The 19,014-nt window shown below is 38.0% G+C and overlaps 1 protein-coding gene across 1 annotated transcript in view; it reads left to right on the forward strand.

Moving 5' to 3' along the window:
* Positions 1-19,014, forward strand: part of LOC125230324 (serine/arginine repetitive matrix protein 2) — a 114,661-nt gene that overhangs the window by 59,672 nt on the left and 35,975 nt on the right. The window contains exons 8-14 of the mRNA XM_048135455.1: positions 5,349-5,566; positions 6,048-6,199; positions 6,231-6,301; positions 7,999-8,103; positions 9,708-9,866; positions 9,925-10,002; positions 11,735-11,877. Of these exons, the coding sequence (XP_047991412.1) occupies positions 5,349-5,566; positions 6,048-6,199; positions 6,231-6,301; positions 7,999-8,103; positions 9,708-9,866; positions 9,925-10,002; positions 11,735-11,877 (926 nt within the window). The remainder of the gene's footprint in view (positions 1-5,348; positions 5,567-6,047; positions 6,200-6,230; positions 6,302-7,998; positions 8,104-9,707; positions 9,867-9,924; positions 10,003-11,734; positions 11,878-19,014) is intronic.

The following is a 19,014-nucleotide window of genomic DNA, read 5'->3' on the forward strand; positions in this document are numbered from 1 at the left end:
GAAGTAATTTAAGAAAATACGCAAAAAATTACCATTCCCCCCTTATCTCCGAAATTACTTAGCGTAAAATTTTCAAAAAAATACACAGGATAGCCCCTACCTGTAGATTACAGGAAAACCTATTAAAAATCTACAGTCAAGCGTAAGTCGGACTTAAGAGAAAAAAACTCAGATTACGAATTTCACTCACTGCCGCTGCAAGTAGTTACTAAACGTCTTAAAATGTTGTAATCGCGTTGGACAGGTATAAAGAAATTAATTTCGGTTTCGTTTGTTATAGAAATTGTTAAAAAGAAAAAATCATTTTCCAAAATGACTTAAGTTCCTACTAAAAAAGAGGCGCTTAAGACCGTTTAGAACTTCACTGACTATAATATTCCAAAAAAAGGTCCAAAAAAGGTGTATATATACGAAAACAAAAAAATTGTGCCATCGACAACCAAAATCAGAAGTCCATTTTGCTCTATCTCTTATCTTTTCCGAAATATAGGCGAAATCTAAGTACGAAATTTAATGTACGTTGCCATTACATTTCGTCAGGCGCTCATGACCTGTTTGTATGGAAATGTCGAAATCCGACTCGCACTTGACCAATTTTCATAGAAAGTTGTGTTTTATTATAGTTTGGAAGGAAGTTTCTTGTTTTTAACCACCAACGCAAAAACGACGGAGTGTTTTATAATAATTTAAGGTTTGACGCTTGAAATGTCTGTCTGTGGCATCATAGCTCCCGAACGAATCAATCGATTTTGACTTAGTTTTTAATGTTTAAGGTGAATTCGACGACAGTTTTTTTTGTACCACGTAGGTGGGAAACAGGCATACGGTCTGCCTGATGGAAAGCGGTCACTGTAACCTATGGACGCCTGCCACTCAAGGAGTGGCACATGTGCGTTGCCGACTCATTAGAAACTTGTACAAACCTGTAGGTACTTAGAAGGGGCCTGGGTGCCGACGACTCAAAGGACAATCTATTCTCCTAATTAGTTCCGTAGGTCCTCCCTCGTTGAGCTCTGGCTGCCTTACTCACCGGCAGGAACAATGAGTTTACGCTCTGTCTTGCGTGAGCGACGGGCGACGCGACGCGATGCGACGGCGATGGCTCAAGGTCATCGCGTATCCATCGCGCGAAACTTCGGCACTAGCATTTGGTGATTAGAATCAGAAGATTCGCCGTCTTTCACAATGTGCAAATGGTCTAGCGGGTTTGACTTCTAGGTGGAATCGTTTGCGCCATGAGTGTCGTGAGTTCGAATCTCGGCTCACGCAATCATTTTGCATTTTTATTTACTTTTTTCTTTTATGTTCTACTAGCTTTTGCCCGCGGCTTCTCTTGAAAGACGGACAAACAAACAGACACACACACACACTTTCCAGTTTAATCAGTATGGAATGGTATGGATTATTTGATTTTATTTACCTGCTTATTTCTTTCTCTAAGATTCTACTTTCTTTTTTTTTTTTTTTAAGAACTCCGGGTTTTATACTAACAAGGAAAGTTTTAAGTAGCACACAATAATACTGCATTTTGTTTTTATTAACTTAATGTTTATTTTAATCCATACTAATATTATAAACGGGAAAGTGTGTGTGTGTCTATTTATTTGTCCGTCCTTCACGGCAAAACTGAGCGACGAATTAACGTATACTATTTACTTATAACGAATGCTATTTACTTAATGATGAATGAAAAAATGTCATACAGTGTAACCCAGTGTTTTTTAATGCTGCCATCTAGTGTCGACTGGCATAACCACTACACTAAGAGCCCTTATTCTTTAGAGCGTTCATCAATTTCATGAAATAGCCATTGATAGATGGCGTTGGCGCTCGGTACGCGAGCCACCGGTAACGCAACACACAGGCAAGAATGATCTTGATAGTTTTGAATTTAATTGCTAGTAACAATTCTTTTGGTTTCATGTGTTAACTTTTTTGTAAAGTTTACAAGAGATAAGAATATATTATTATTATATGGTACCTACTAATTGTAAGTAACTTAAAATAAACAGTTTCAAAGAGCTGAGCTGTGTGCAAAAAATTACATGTGTTATTGGCCCGGCTAATGAGATCAAACATGGTCGAGTTACGATAAGTAGAATAGCAGTTCTGTTATTCATTTCTTGACTCGATCATGTGACCTTGGACATCATCGAGATCGACGCTGCTCATCAGCCCAAATGTAATAAGCCCAAACATAGTGGAGTTATAATGAGTAAAATAGCAGTTTTGTTGACCATATCCTGACTCCACCATGAAAACCAGAACCTCATCCTGGGGGCCGGTTTTTGAATCTCACATATGGGATTTGTCACTAAACTACCGGTTGAAAACAGTGAATTGCTTAGTATTTTCAGTGACAATTTTCTGAATTCGAACGCGTGAGACTCAAAAATCGGTCCCCTGGTCCCGAAATATAATAATAATTCAAACTCTCATCAGATTTCAAGTAAAATTTCTTGGATAAAATTGCATGTGTAAAAATCAGGCGGACCGTATGCCTGTTTGCCACCAACAGGATCAAAATTTGTTTAGTCGCAGTACCTATACAGCACTTCTCAGAACTATCTAGCTGCTTACGCTTACGAGAGCACAGTGCGCCGGACTATCGAACGTAGGTCCACTGTCTATGAGCGCTGGGCGCAGACTGAACTGAGCAGTGAGCGGGCCCGTGTCAGCAGTGTAGTTTATTCGAATTTTATGTGCTTTAAAATAATAGTACATTACGATACAAGTACGTAAAAAAGGAAGTTCGAAACGAGTGGCGATAAATTAAAACACGACCGAAGGGAGTGTTTTAAATCGACACGAGTTACGAATTTCCTTTTCGCACGTGTATCGTACGACGTTTTTCAGTAGAGATGAGCCTCCGAAGTTTCGACCTGGCATATAATGAACCACTTCTCGCACTAGTGCGTAAAAAACAACCATCTGTACTGAAAAATATCTATCGACACAAAGGACATACCTTATATGTATGTTTTTAGGGTTCCGTACCAAAAAGGTACAACAGGAACCCTTATGGTGCGACTCTGTCCGTCTGTCTGTCCGTCTGTCACATTCCTAAATATCTCGAGAACTACTAATGCTATCAACTTGAAATTTGGAATAGTTATGAACATTGTAAACCTCTACAAATAGAAACTATAATTTTTTTTAATATATTAATTTTAATTGTAGAAAATGGCCAAAATGAAAGGGGGGCAAACTGTAAATTTCAAGTTACTAGGTCAAGTGGGGTATCGTTGGAAAGAGCTCAAATTTAACGTAAATAAGCTATTTTTTATAATTTTTTTGTTGTGGAAAAAAAAGAATTTTGAAGGAAAATGTAAAAAAAATACCGTTCCCCACCCCTTATCTCCGAAGTTTACCAACGAAAAATTATGAAAATTTTAGTAAACATTGGTTTTATGCTAAATATTACAGGAAAAATATAATCGTGTTTGTATTTTGAATACCTTTTTTTTAATTCACAAAAAACTTTTCAGATTTTTACTTTCAATTTACCCACCCTTGCGGTTGTATATCGTACTTCAAATTAATACGAGATGTTACGTAAACCATCTTCTGTCCAATAAAGTAAAAACTGTTTAAATCGGTTAACATTATAAAGAATTATCCCTGAAAAACCAGGTCGCGCAAATTAGTTAGCAAATTGACCGGGAGATGGCGCTATACACAATAATACTCATTAGTGCCTATACTTTTGTCTTCTAGTCAAGTCATTAGAGTTATATGAAAATATGAGATTATTTTTACTAGGTAGTTTGAAAGAAAGTTTGTACGGAACCCTCGGTGGGCGAGTCCGACTCGCACTTGGCCGGTTTTTTATATATATTTATTTACACTGACGATCTCGGAAACCGCTCTAACGATTTCGCAGAAATTTGTTATGTGGGGGATTTTGGGGGTGAAAAATCGGTCTAACTTATCCTTACGTCCCGGAAAACGCGAATTTTCGAGTTTTCATGCGTTTTTCTTCGCGCGCCATCTCGTGTGCAGTAGTTGTACTGTTAAGACAGAATTCTTTCGGTCGATGTAAGTACTATTTATTGCAAACACTAGATGGCGACACAGGTCAAGGCTTTTGAGTTTTTGTGGCGAAATGCGCGCCATCTCGTGTGGAGTAGTTGTGTTGTTAAGGCTGAGAATTCTTTCGCTCGATGTAGGTACTATTCATTTTTGAACTAGATGGCGACACATGTCAAGGATACGAAACAGAACCGAGCGAAGCTCGGTTGCCCAGATATTGATAATTATTAGTTATAGAAGCGCACATTATCGATAACGAATTAAAATGATTTCGTTTTAAAATGCTAACACTGATAACCTAAAGCCTTCGCCCTGAATCCTAATCTTGAACTGCACCTTTGGTGCTACACCGGGGAAATACCTGAATCATAATCTCCGTGCACTTAATCCCGCTATGATGATTAGTGTAAGGGGCATTACTCCGTCGGTGACGCACTGTTCCTTCGAAAACGCTATCTGTTTGAGATAAGATCCGAGACTAAGTGCTTCCTCGAATAATATTGAAACAGTAGTGACTGGCTGTCCAAACAGAACTCGTCTATTGAGCCAAGGGTATTGTGAAGTAGCAAATTGAAAGGTGCCAACGAAATTCTATTGTGAAGGATATTTAATGTGAAAATTACTTACGTATAGTCAGTCGAAGAACTTGAGTGTTTATCAGTTTACAGTTCACTTATTAGGAAAATTATACATACCCTACCAAATTGACTTGTATCTCATACTGTTAAAGGATGCCCTGAAAGTTACAATAACTATATTTACATAATATATTTTACGATACAAGTGCGTAAAAAAGGCACATACGAGTGCGATAAATTTTTTTAAATCGACACTAGTTACGAAAGTCCTTTTCATTTCTTGTCAGGTCGAAACTTCGGAGGCGACCATCTGTACCTAACTGTAAAACGTCGTAACGAAAACTACACAGATGCGTTTTTTTTACGCACTAGTGCGAGAAGTGGTTCGTTTCTTGTCAGGTCGAAATTCGTAACTCGTACCTATTCGTAATTTTTTCTCAATATAATTTACCGCCATCCATTTCGAACTTCCTCTTTTCCGCACTTGTATCATAATGTACTATTATGGGTTATGGCAACTGCGTGCGTAGCTGAATGCACAAACGCTCACAAAACGCTCACGAAACGGAACGCTCGTAGATATCTATCTCTATCGCTCTTGCGTATTGGCGCGACAGAGCCAGGCTATACCGTTTTCGTTTCGTTTATTCGTTTTCGTTTCGCGCCGTAGATATGCCATTCGGCTATGGGACCTGTAGTTACTCCAACCTTTACCGAGCCTAAATTCTTCCTTCACAGTAAAAGGCACGGTGGTCCGCCAAGAGTTCCACTCACGCAACGGCGGAGCACCGGAGGGCGAAGTCACTGTGACGGCGTACGCATCAGACCCGGCGGCTCTCGAGTCACTCCTGAAGGCTCAAGGAGAACCTCCTTCAAGACTACATGGACTAGCTGCTATCACTACCACGAAGAGATTCGGGGGAGACACTGGAGCTACTTACAACGAGGCGCACACGGTGAGTCACTGTTAAAGTTTGGCATACTGACGCGCAAAAGAGCACAGTTACCGTGACGGCGTACGCTTCTGACCCCGCGGCTTTGGAGTCACTCCTGAAAGCTCAGAGCGAACTCCCTTCAAGGCTACATGGACTAGCGGCTATCACTAACACCAGGGAATTTGAGGGAGACACTAAAGCCCAGAGCGGCTAAAGACTCGGGACTGACAGGACGAGTTATAATAAGAGCTACAGTTTGACTTGGCGGCTTACTACTAATATGGACTTGAGTTGAGGCAAATGCATTTTCATTCTTGAATGGGTTCAACTCCTTTACTAAACACCGATTTTTTTGTTTAAGTTGCGAGTCGTATAACGCAGTAGAATCATTATGTATTTCACAAATAATGTCAACCTCTCATTATCTAAATAGTAAGTATCCAAGTTTTGAGGTTTCCATGATTTAATACCATTACGTACAACTAGCCATTTCCGTTTACAGAAGGAAGAGCGCGCAACCTCTGGAACAGTTCACGCACAGCGACCGTCGCGAGTCAGACTCAGGCGGCGTCAGCATCACCGACGTCTCCGACAGAAGCGAGAAGAGAAGAATGGAGAAGACCGACAGCCAGCGGAGAATGTTGGAGAAGAATGAAAAGATGGAGAAGACGGAGAGTAAGACAAGGAGGGAGGATAGGAAGACGGTGCGGCAGAGCTCCGTGAAATCGCTCACGGAGAAGTACATTAAGAGTGCATGTAAGTTTATTACGTCATGGTTTTATATTTCACCAAAGACATAATATGTAACTCTAGACAGATAAACTATTAAAGACTAAGAAAAAACGTACCTAGAAACATAGAGAAAAGGCACGGTGACCTAGATGGCTTCACACCTTTGGGGGACGCTCGGCTAGATGGCGCTAATATTAATATTCAACAATATTAACACATATCAAGCATAGGCCAAATTGTCAAAATTGAGGTTCCAAAGTTCTAAGCCTGTGTCGAGAGATGGCACTGTAATTACACATTTTACTTTGACAGGAGCTCTCTATAAAGCTCGATCCTCTTTGATTTAATTAATAATTATAAGGGCCCGCGCACACGGATGCAACAGTTGCACGGCGACATTTTTTGTCTCTGTCGTCACTCCTTAGACGCACGACAGAGACAAAATGGGAAAGTGTCGCCGTGCAACTTGTTTGTCCGTGTGCGCCAAACGGTGCAGGAATTGACCTATTTGCGACTTGCAGTAGAAAAATCAAAGTGAAATTGTAAAAGTACCTATTTAAAATTATTTATATAAATGGTATGTAAATGAGTATGTTCTATAACTTTAAGTAACACTATAAAAGCTGTAACGATAGATATGATAATATGTACTATCTAGAATTTATATTCTAGATAGTATTATCAATTACCATATCCAGACAAGACACGCACTTATAAGTTATGTATAAAGATCTTGTGTGCGACCAATCATGCAAAGCTAAACTATTCATTATTACACAGTTGTGATAAAAGTCTAAAAAAAAAAAGTCTGGTTTACAGATAATCATCTCTTTTACACTAATGTAGACAGATAAGTTTTGCTGAAATGCATAAAAAGTTTAAATAGAATTACGAATTTAAAAAAACGCATACGGAACTGACCGAAACAAAACGCACGTACCCATATCGCGTGCCACCCGCCATTATAGGTTTCGCAATCAACTTTCTGTCTTTAACCAATCTGTTCACAAATCATTTGTCTCTATTGCGACTTCGTTCCTAGTACCTAAATATTTGGTCAAATGGTACTTTATTATAATTGGTTTACCGTCCAGATCAAATAACTGGTAAATGCGAACCACAGTATTGTGAATATGAAACCATACAAACGTACAACCTGCTTTATGTAATTGTTACTGCTAAAATACCTTGCAAAAATCAAAGAAGTGTAACTTTATAAAGTGTTTTTGGGCACATTATTTCAAAGTTTTCCACCCCACTTTTTTGTAACATGGGTGTTTTTTACGCGATTTATACTCAGAATCGCGAGGTATTTTGATCCTGATAGGAAAGAAAATATCCAAGATTTACATTTTTGAAACCTTCCATTCCGTTACCGCCATACAGAATATATGAAAAAATGGTAACGGAATGGGGTTATGTTGGGTCACTTTTTTTCTCCCATTAGGAATGAAAGAGCTCTCGATTCTGAGTGGAAACCTCATAAAAAGTTCCAAATAAAAAAAAGTCGGGTTGACAACTTTGAAAAAAATGGCCCTTTTGCTTAATTAAATTAATTATTGAAATGTACGTAGTATGTAGAGTTAATTTTAAAATTAGGTAGGTACTTAATATTAAGTAGGCAGGTAATACTCACTCCCAGAGTTCGTGAGAGGACTCATTTCCGTAGACCAGGTATTCAATACACATACATTTCAGCTAAGATAAATGCTTGTTGACAGCTGATACAACGAAGAGCGAGCGGAGCGCGTATCCAAAAGCTGGTCTGATCCTGCGCAGCGCCGGCCTGCGAGACAGCGTGTCCAGCGACTCTTCACAACACGCTGGTAAGTTTTACACATCATTTTAGAAGCGATTAATTCGTTATTGGAACTTTCCTCTGGCAAACCTCGGACACTGGCGATCAAATATATTAAAGAGGCGCGTAGGTAGCACACAGTCTAAGCACGTGTAGGTGAACGCGTACTGTGCTTGTATGAGTTAGATATGACAGGTCGACTGTTCGCGTTTTTGACAGGCGGTAACTGTGAGGTATCCGAGAGGGGTGGGTGGCACTTTCAGCGGGGAGCGGGAGTGGCCATACTGTACGATAGTACTCTTTATTATACTGTCCCTCTGGAGACATTGACTCAGAAAACCTACAGTACATTAGGCTGGTAGTGACCGTCACGCGGACCGTCCGCTTTAGTACGTTTTCACATTATCCGATCCGATATCGGATCGGATAATGTGAAAACGGACTTACTCTAAAACGCTCTCTAAACTTTACATATTAGTCCGGTGCGGATCGCTCCGTGCGGTCGGTCCGCGTGATAAATTAAGATACAAATACAAACACATGTTTAACTGCAGATATAAGTATTTACATCAGCACATCACATTCAGACAACGTGTCTTCAACGTCGCGAGTTGACTTGTAAATGTCACCGAGATTCGTTATTTACTGTTTCCTTACACTTGTTGGCTACAATGTAACGGACTTAATTTTTAATACATTACAACCAAATTCATGGCATAAATTTTGTTGAAAATGAATGTACTCACTTGATTAATAACAGATGTCGAGTCCAATTTTCCTTGTGTTTAATGTTACCTAAATAAAGCTTTTTGGTGACGTCATACTTACGCACTCTGTGTAGTACGATGACTTGATCAGCTTTATTTTTTTAAATATCTAATTAGGATTAAAGAAAGACCCGACGAAAGTGTAAAACAAAACGTCAATGTACCTTATTGTTTTTATCCATTGGAAAAGTTACATTCAAGGTTCAAAACAAATAATTTCACAATTCAATCAAATCGAATTTAAATAGCTTGACACGATAATGTAACGTTATGAATGAAATACAATTTAAATTTTAATTGTTGATTAAATCGTGCCCATGCATTTCATTAAAAAGATCTCAAGGTCAATATTAGGAAAACCAAGGCCGTCCATGTGAGGTTAGTACGTCGCTCAGACTTATCCAAAAAGGAAGAACTTTACTTTTTTCACCTTCGATATTCCGCAAGTGAAGAATGTGCAATAGGGATGACGACTACCTACATAAAAAAAATGGCATTCTGTTTAGTCCGTCAGTTAGATCGTCCAAAAATACTGAACACTTATTTTTCGCTTTTTCTAATTAATGAAAAAATACAAAGATATAGAGCATCAAAGTTCCGGAGTGGGGGCTTGTGATTCTTGTGATGTCACTTCTAAGTAAAAATTGTACCTAGGCGTGACGTCACGCGAAAATTCAACGCACTGTACCTACCGTCGTCATTTTTCGTTTACGAGAAAAAAGAAAAAATACGTGTCTATAATTCTTTGATAATCTTACTGACGGACTAATTCGTTTTTTTTTAGTCATCTCGCCTATTGTGCACGCAACCCATGACTTAAAAGCAACAAAAAAGCAGTATTTCTCACAGAAATTTTTGCCCCCAGGTCTAGCGCGTACGGACAGCGAGCACAGCCTCGGCTCAGTCGAAGACGCCATCATCACCACCACAAGCGACCGCAACGGTCGCACCACCACCACCACTGAACGCCACGGCGGTCGCACCACTACCACTACCACCACAACGACTAGAGTGGGGGAAAGACGCACCACAACGACTAGAGTGGGAACGCTGAAATACGGTCTTACCACTACAACAACGAGCGCAGTCCTTCCTGGACAGTACAACGAAGGTCACTGGGGTACAGGACATCTTGACCAGGATGAAGAACGCTGATATTGGTGAGTAATTGAGTATTATTACAACTATTCAACTGATAAAACGGTGGTACTACCACCGCATGAACGCCACGGCGGTCGTACTGCTACCACTACAACAACGAGAGTGGGGGGAACAACGCAGGAGCGATCCTTCCTGGACAGGACAACGAAGGTCACTGGGGTACGGGATAATTGACTAGGATGAAGAACGCTGATATTGCCGATTAATAAGTAGGTACAAATGTAGTGCGAAAAGCTTAAGTTGTCGTGATAAATAATAAAATCAGCCTTAAGTTACAAATAAATAAATAATAAATAACAAATACATGTTTAACTGCAGATATATGTATACATCAGCACATCACATTCAGACAAAGTGTCTCCAACGTCGCGAGTTGACTTGTGAACGTCACCGAGATTCGTTATTTACTGTTTCCTTACAATGTTACGGACTTAATTTTTAATACATTACAACCAAATTCATGGCATAAATTTTGTTGAAAATGAATGTACTCACTTGATTAATAACAGATGTCGAGTCAAATTTTCCTTGTGTTTAATGTTACCTAAATAAAGCTTTTTGGTGACGTCCTACTTACGCACTCGGTGTAGTACGATGACTTGATCAGCTTTATTTTTTTAAATATCTAAGGGCCTCTTGCACCAACGAAAATGGAGGATTAACCCGAGGGTTAACCCACCATTTTATATGGAATTTGACAGATGATAGCCCACTAACCCTGAGTTAAGTTGTTGGTGCAAGTGGACCTAAGTAGTAGGATTAAAGAAATATCCGACTAAAATTTTAAAACAAAACTTCAATGTACCTACGAAAAGCTTTTCCTTCGTATTTTTAGGGAAACGTACGACCGTATCATGCTTTTTCAGTCAGGCTCAGTACAAGACGTACTGACACTGTCTGAACTAGTAGGTATGACCGAATACGAACGTTTCTGAAGCACTACATCTGTATACCTACCTACCTGTCTACAAGGATACAGTTTTATAGCATCGGTTTCTGGAATATAAGTTTATTCATTTGTTTTTATTACCTGCTATTAAGATAAATAACGACTCGGGTTTTAAAAGCTGTTCCCTAATGGCGATTTGCCAATGTCCGAAATCAGACCGATCGTTGCTCGAAAATGAACTATAAGAAACGTTTTACAAAACGAAATATTGGGAATACTCTGTCTTACCTTTGTTAGTACCTATTACCTATTCTTAAAAATTTGGCCCAAAATTATTTTTTTTCTACTCGTCGACTTTAATCTGTCAATTAGGACACCACAGACTAAACTATATGTGCCAACTTTTCAGTGTTGGATAATATTTGACACTTAGTCAACTATAATATTTCATTACACTTCACTTTAGTTAACTGAAAAAAATTCAAAAATAGAACTTCATACAAGTTTTTTCTGCTTTATTCGGTAATTGTTCTTACAGAGCCTGATATTTTTGAGTTCTTTGAGTTCAGAGAACCAATAGCAGATTAAATTCTGATTATAAAAATTCTATGTGTAAATTGCCGAAAAATTATTGAATAATCTCAGTCTGTGAATATGACACAAAACTTGATGTAAAATGTGACTAGTTATTGCATGAAAAAGTTTTTGTTGGCTTGCATTTTTTATTTTATTTTTTAAGATAAGATATTGTGTGTTAAAAAAATAGGTTATTCTAAAAAAAAGCAGGATTACAATGTTGTTTTTCCCGAATAAGCAAATTTAAACCGATATTTTACTTCCAGTAATCGAACAAGGCGACACAAACGAAGACACGGAAGCGCGCGCGCTGCTCAACAAGTTCCTGGGAGCCACCGTGCTCATGGCCGGCATGAAGAACTACGTGGCTGAAGCACAGAACCAGCAACGTCCCTCGCAGCACACGAAGGTAAGCCACTTAGGTATATTATATAGAGTACTAGTAGGACAACAGCAAATCCAGCTTTGTGCTGGAACCACAGTGTCAAACTGTAGGCACAGGTTCTAGGAGAGACTCGACCCCCATCTTACCCTTAAGAGTACTCCTAGAACTGGACTTGTGCGTTGAGGATGCCCAGGTCCAACTTGTGGACTTGTGGGTGTGCGAGAGTACGAAAGCGAGCGCGTTGCTCAACAAGTTTCTAGGAGCCACTGTGCTAATGGCTGGCATGAAGAATTATGTAGCAGAAACACAGAACCAACAACGTCCTACGCAACACACCAAGGTAAGCCACTTGTACAAATCCAAATTCTAGTTATTTGGCTGGAGCAATATCCAGTAGTGGCTTTCAGCTGATATGCTTGAACTGTGTTGTGTTTCGATGTCGAGAACACGGCAATTCTACGATCCAGGATTGATTGTGTGCGATGGCGATGACACTGAATTGCGCGTGATGCGGTGTCGGTCGTCAACACCAAAATATATCTTCTACAATATACTATGGAACCATAAAAAATTTGCTGTACGTAATTATGTTCCAAAAGACCATACGCAGATCGCATAGAACATTGAGGCGATTAATTACAACTACCTACTTTATTCTTAGACCGACGTTTAAGTCCAACCACACTAAACGAACCACAAAATTAAATGAAGCTTAATTATGCCCCTAATAAATCCAATCTATAAATCCACATCCATCTTTTTGCACCACTCGTCTATTTTAGTACGTGAAAATGCCAACAGATGGCAGCGTAAACACTGATCAGATCTTCCATTACAACTCGTCGGAAAAGCTTCGAACATTTGAATGGAAAATAATACACGTGTGACTAACACGCGAGTCGATGTCCGTGTAATCCCAGAAATGTGGATATTTTCCGCTGAAAACACAATTTAGACTGCTAATATACTCGTACGTTCTACAGCGACAATTTCTTTGCATTTTTGTATGTTTTTCCGCAATTACCTACTTACGAGAAATAACCATTTCTTTATCTTAATTAACGTATTTTACCTCTTTCGTAGAAACTAACATATTATTTTATAATATGTCGAAATACATTTTACTCTTGGAGAGTTGTAGCATTTTAGCATTATTATTTTACCTACGTGCCAAACTAAACAGCTATGCAATACGGTAATAACCTAACCACAAAATTAAAATTTTGAAAAAACCCCCGACCGCGTTATAGTGGACCGATTTTCATGAAACGTGGCTAAGAACACTCCTGACTAACTCAGCTTTCAAACAAAAAAAACTAAATCGAAATCGGTTCATCCGTTCAGGAGCTACGATGTCACAGACAGACACACACACAGACAGACACGTCAAACTTATAACACCCCGTCGTTTTTGCGTCGGGGGTTAAAAAAGCTTGTGCCGTTAATACAAACACAGACAACACCATAAAATGTCCATTCATTCATTTGAGCACTTAATACCTATCCTGTTTTTGCATCTGAGATTAGAACGCTATAAAAATATTGATTCGAGACGCAACGATTTAATCTGGTCGTTTATAAAATTTATATGTTAGCAATACAGTTTAAAATCGTGAGCTAACAACGTAGACGATGAACCTAACATGCACACTCTTAAGAGGGGGATAATGCAAAATCCTAAAAAAAATGGAAACAAACATATTTAAAATAAATCACTATCAGACAAACACAAAATCATTTATTCAGCAAATAGGCCACAGGGGCACTTTTCATGTCAACATTACAAAGTACCTATTCATTAAAATTAAATTGATAGAAATATTAACAACTGAAAATCCATACTAATCCATAGTAATATTATAAATGGGAATAATATTATAAATGGGAAAGTGTGTGTGTCTGTTTGTTTGTCCGTCCTTCACGGAAAAACGGAGCGACGAATTGTCGTGATTTTTTATGTGGTGATAGTTGAAGGGATGGAAGGGATGAAGGGATTTCTAACGCGAGCGAAGCCGCGGGCAAAAGCTAGTATTAACCCTAAGCAAAGTATCTATACTTCAAAAATGCTTATAATTTCCTCGCGCATATAATAATTATGATAAACTTTATCGCGTCGGTGCGTCCCTATCGCACTTACTGATAGTACGAAAAGGACGGCATGACCTGATAGCTTTTATCACGCGAACCTGTTTGCCCGTATGGCTTTACACCCCCTCTTAACAGAGAGCGATACGCACGCTATCCGTATCCGCTAAGGATAACACAGACGCACAAACGTTTACAATAATTATAATTATCGTTATGGAGCTAGCTATCTCTATTTCTCTTTTGAATTGGCGCGACAGAGCCAGACTGCTAATACTACGACATTTCGGCTAAGCCGGCAGTTTATTTCTGAGCAAATAGATGGCGCGTCACTCGCTTTGTTTTATTGCGCGGTGATCTATTGCGAACTGTAGCTTCATTAGCGATGTGCTTAATGAAAGACCTAGGTTCTTCCTAGAGCGCTATTTTCTTAGCGGATATACTCAAATACGAATTGATATTTTCAGTACAGATGGTCGTTTTCTTACGCACTAGTTCGAGAAGTGTTTCATTATATATGCCAGGTCGAAACTTCGGAGGCTCATCTGTACTGAAAAACGTCGTACGATACACGTGCGAAAAGGAAATTCGTAACTCGTGTCGAACTTCCTTTTTTACGCACTTGTATCGTAATGTACTATATTTTAAGTCACTGGAATGACTGAAACCAGGAACGACTTAATACTGGACTGAAAAAGCCCGTACAAAAAAGCGTACCCCTGAAATGTATGGGTCTTTTAGGCTTATAACTAGATGGCGCTGTTCGCATCCTGAAAGTCGCCAAAATCATATTTTCCCCAAATATTTTTGCATGTTGTTATGTTTTATAAGAACCAATGACATATGTACCTATTTTTTTTATTTCAAAATCATAATACCAGTATTAGACAAGCCCCAAGCAAGTTAGCTTTCAAGCGGGTACTACATCAGTATCTGCTGAAACAAGAGTTCGAGTAGCATCCATCAATATATGTATATATTTGCGAATATATATCAATTATAAGTAAGTATATTTATTTATGTTTGCATATATTTATATTTATGTATTATATAAGTATTTCATGAAGTTAATCAGTTGTTTTCGATTATTCTACCATTGTCATTTTTCCTTCTCCTTGCATCATTTTACATGTCTCTGTTTAGCCCGATGGTTGACTGGTAGAGAATGCCATTAGGCATTAAGTCCGCCATTTGTACATTTTTGTTTTATTTGTGCAATAAAGTTTAAATAAATAAATAAATATCATGACAATACACATTTTGAAAATAGTTATTTGTTATACAAGGGGGCAAAGTTGTATTTTAACGCCGAGTGTGGAATTGAAAAACGAGCAAGTGAAAGGATTCTGTAGTTGAACCACGAGCGAAGCGAGTGGTTCGAGAATAGAATCCTGAACTTGCGAGTTTTTTAACACACGAGAAGTAAAATACATTTGCACCCGAGTGTAACACAAAACTTTTCCCCTCACTATAGCGAGGAAACTACAACGCAAAAAATGCGTTTACCACTGCTTCCAGTAGTTCCACAGGTGGTAAATCATCTTTATTACTAGATTCACCTACTTTTATCAATTTTAAAGCAGTTAATTTGACTTTATTCAAGGTCAAGTTACTTTACCCACTAGTGGATAAAATGCGTTTTTACCCGCTGGTATTAAAGGACAAAACACGTGTTTCCGACCTAGTGAGGGGAAAAATAAATTTGTAGGCATCATCAGTGTAGTTATGATAGTATTTAATAGGTGGCGCTAAAAAATCGAGGGACGATTCTTAGTATGAGAAGGTAGGTATGTAAATAATCCTTGACAGAAACTAAGCAATGTTAGGGTTAAAATAACAGTTTATTTGATATGTAAACTTTTACTTGAATATTAAATCTGATAAACTAGATTCTAGACCTGTTAAAATAACGGGTAAGATAAGAACAGGATTTTTTATGACATGCTCAAAGAAAAATCTTAGAATATTAATAAGTTCATAATTGAACGCAAATAATCATCTAACAGAAGCTTTCTACAAAGCTCTACTGTTTATTATTTACTCAGTAATTACCATAACTCGCTAAAAACCGCGCCATCATCTCTAAAAAGCTAATAAAGCCCAAAACGAATCCAAAGCGAGTACACATCTGCGCCCGCGCCGCCCGTATTGCCGTTTTAAGGCCCGCGCGGAAAAGCGACGAAAATCGCCGGCGAAAATAACATCGGCTACACATTTCACCACCTACCCACTATAAAGAACTTAAGTACATAAAGAAGTCCACCGTAAAAATAACCTTATGAATAGTTGAGACGTGTGAAGATCGCTCGTGTGGTGGTCGTGCTATATCGGGCGGCGTGACGTCAGCGCCGGACGGAGCGCAGTCCGCGACGCACTCCCGCGCAGCTCGCGCGCCGACCGTTATGTTCAAACAATAGCCATTATATATGGTCTTTTTATAGTAGTAGTGTACGTAGGCTAGAAGGCTTAGGTATAGGCTTTGGTGTTACTTCCGGATTGCGCTTTCGGCTGAAGCTTTTGCGTAAGTTCCTTTTGATTTTTTTTGGTGCTTCAGATTTACTTCTTGATCGTTTTAGAAATATTATGAAATTATATTTTTCATTTTTACGAAACATATTTTTTTTTAAATGTTATATGAAATAATATCTTGTATGTCGAATAAAATTATTAATTAACGTTTTCTATGTATACCTACCTACTAATTAAAGTAGCTCTTTTCAGATTTATTTATTAATTATATACGTCTGTGATTTAAAATTCAAAGCATGATTATAAAAACCTGATTTTTCAAAATTACAAATTTTTTGTAGGAATGTACTTAAAATCTCCATAAATCTAACCCCATATGTATTTGTATTATTTTTATTAATAATTATAAAATATTTGTGTGTCTATAAGTTGCACGTAAAATTGACAGTGACGAGTAATGGGATCCAACCAATTCTCTCGTAAATCCAACTATTTACGACTTTGAGCATAGACAGGTGCTGTCCAAGAATAAATATATTACTTTAGAAACGCATCTAGTATGTGTGCATTTGAACGAGAACATGCATTCAACACGTGTTTCCGTGATCCTGTCTGCTCATCCATCATTTGTCCTCTGAATGACGAAATCTAACTTAAAACTAGCAGAACATTCACATTCTTGCAGCTACATTGGCAATTCGTAAGATCAAAACAAATATTATGAGACAATTCTAGCACTTACAACTGATTCTTCGCCGGCCATTTTTCAGGTTCATAAGGATAAGGGTTATTTTTTGCAATAGGTACCTACCTATGATACAATATCCATCAAGAACGATTATTTGTTATATATGGGCACTGTACATTGAGAAGTAGATTAGATGCATCTAAAAGCTGATCTTATGGTTATGTACGTACTGTAAGTCAGTCCAAAAACCAGGTTTGAAATTCAGCGCTGAAACTAGGCATTGAATAAACCTGAAAATTTTCTCGATTAGCTTTTGATCTACCTGCAATCAAAATCGTCACCTTGAATTGTTGTGAAAAATAAATTCATTAGAAAGTTCGCATTTTTTTTACTGTTCAAAAATGAAATAGTTCGCGACCTACACCGCTGACATTCGGCCATCGCATCTCGGACGAGGCCGCTTGCGACACCACTCACTGAAAATAACTGAAAAATAATTTATTTCTAGTTTTTGTGGACAGCGAGTTTAGCAAACATTCTCCTGTGCTCGTGTAGATAATTAATTTATGTCAAATTCTAGCGCCTTTGAGCTAAAAAAAATAACTTTAAATACACATATCTCTATAAATTATTTATCGTCCTGTATTTGTTGGTGTTTTCTTACAAACTATTTTAACGCAATTTCTGTAACCGCCCATAAAAGGCACTTGCTTGTTATTACCGTAGTATAGAAATAACATAAAATAGTCGCGATTAAATATATCGGACTGTCCAATGTTCAACGTGTTGAAAATCTGGACAATATACGGTGTATTGATTTGATAGTAAGGATTAGTTTAGAACTTTAGATACTTATTTGTGAACACCGCGATTGCTCTAATATATTTTAAAGAGACTAGAATCAATTTAAAATGTGTAAGTATATATTTGTTACTTTAATAAAGTCCAATGAGTAATATAATTCACATGTTATCGAGCTGAAAAAAAAACGATGCCGAAAGTGATTTAAAAATTACGTTACTTAATACTTATTTGACTGTTTCAGCTCACTTTAATGTCAATAAAAAAACCGGCCAAGAGCGTGTCGGGCCACGCTCAGTGTAGGGTTCCGTAGTTTTCCGTATTTTTCTCAAAAACTACTGAACCTATCAAGTTCAAAACAATTTTCCTAGAAAGTCTTTATAAAGTTCTACTTTTGTGATTTTTTTCATATTTTTTAAACATATGGTTCAAAAGTTAGAGGGGGGGGGACGCACTATTTTTTCCTTTAGGAGCGATTATTTCCGAAAATATTAATATTATCAAAAAACGATCTTAGTAAACCCTTATTCATTTTTAAATACCTATCCAACAATATATCACACTTTGGGGTTGGAATGAAAAAAAATATCAGCTCCCACTTTACATGTAGGGGGGGTACCCTAATAAAACATTTTTTTTCATTTTTTATTTTTGCACTTTGTTGGCGTGATTGATATACATATTAGTACCAAATTTCAGCTTTCTAGTGCTTACGGTTACTGAGATTATCCGCGGACGGACGGACGGACGGACGGACGGACGGACGGACGGACGGACGGACAGACAGACATGGCGAAACTATAAGGGTTCCTAGTTGACTACGGAACCCTAAAAACAGTAAAGTATGGTGATATTATACACAAACAATTATCTACTGCTAATACCTACACAACTGAACTAACTTTCCATAAAACTAATTAATTTGGACAGTAGACATAGCGGTCTATTTAATCGAAATCATAATTCAAGTCCGAAGTGAAATTAATCCATAAATTCAATAACATTCAAGCTAATTGGCTTTCAAAACTGAACCGATACCGTTACGGACAATAAGTTATCTTTTAATTTAATCTTCTAAGCTTCAACGGTAGTTACTAACCAGAACACCTGTCATAGTT

Source organism: Leguminivora glycinivorella, chromosome 10 (genome assembly GCF_023078275.1).
Source record: "Leguminivora glycinivorella isolate SPB_JAAS2020 chromosome 10, LegGlyc_1.1, whole genome shotgun sequence".
In the NCBI taxonomy this organism is placed as follows: domain Eukaryota; kingdom Metazoa; phylum Arthropoda; class Insecta; order Lepidoptera; family Tortricidae; genus Leguminivora; species Leguminivora glycinivorella.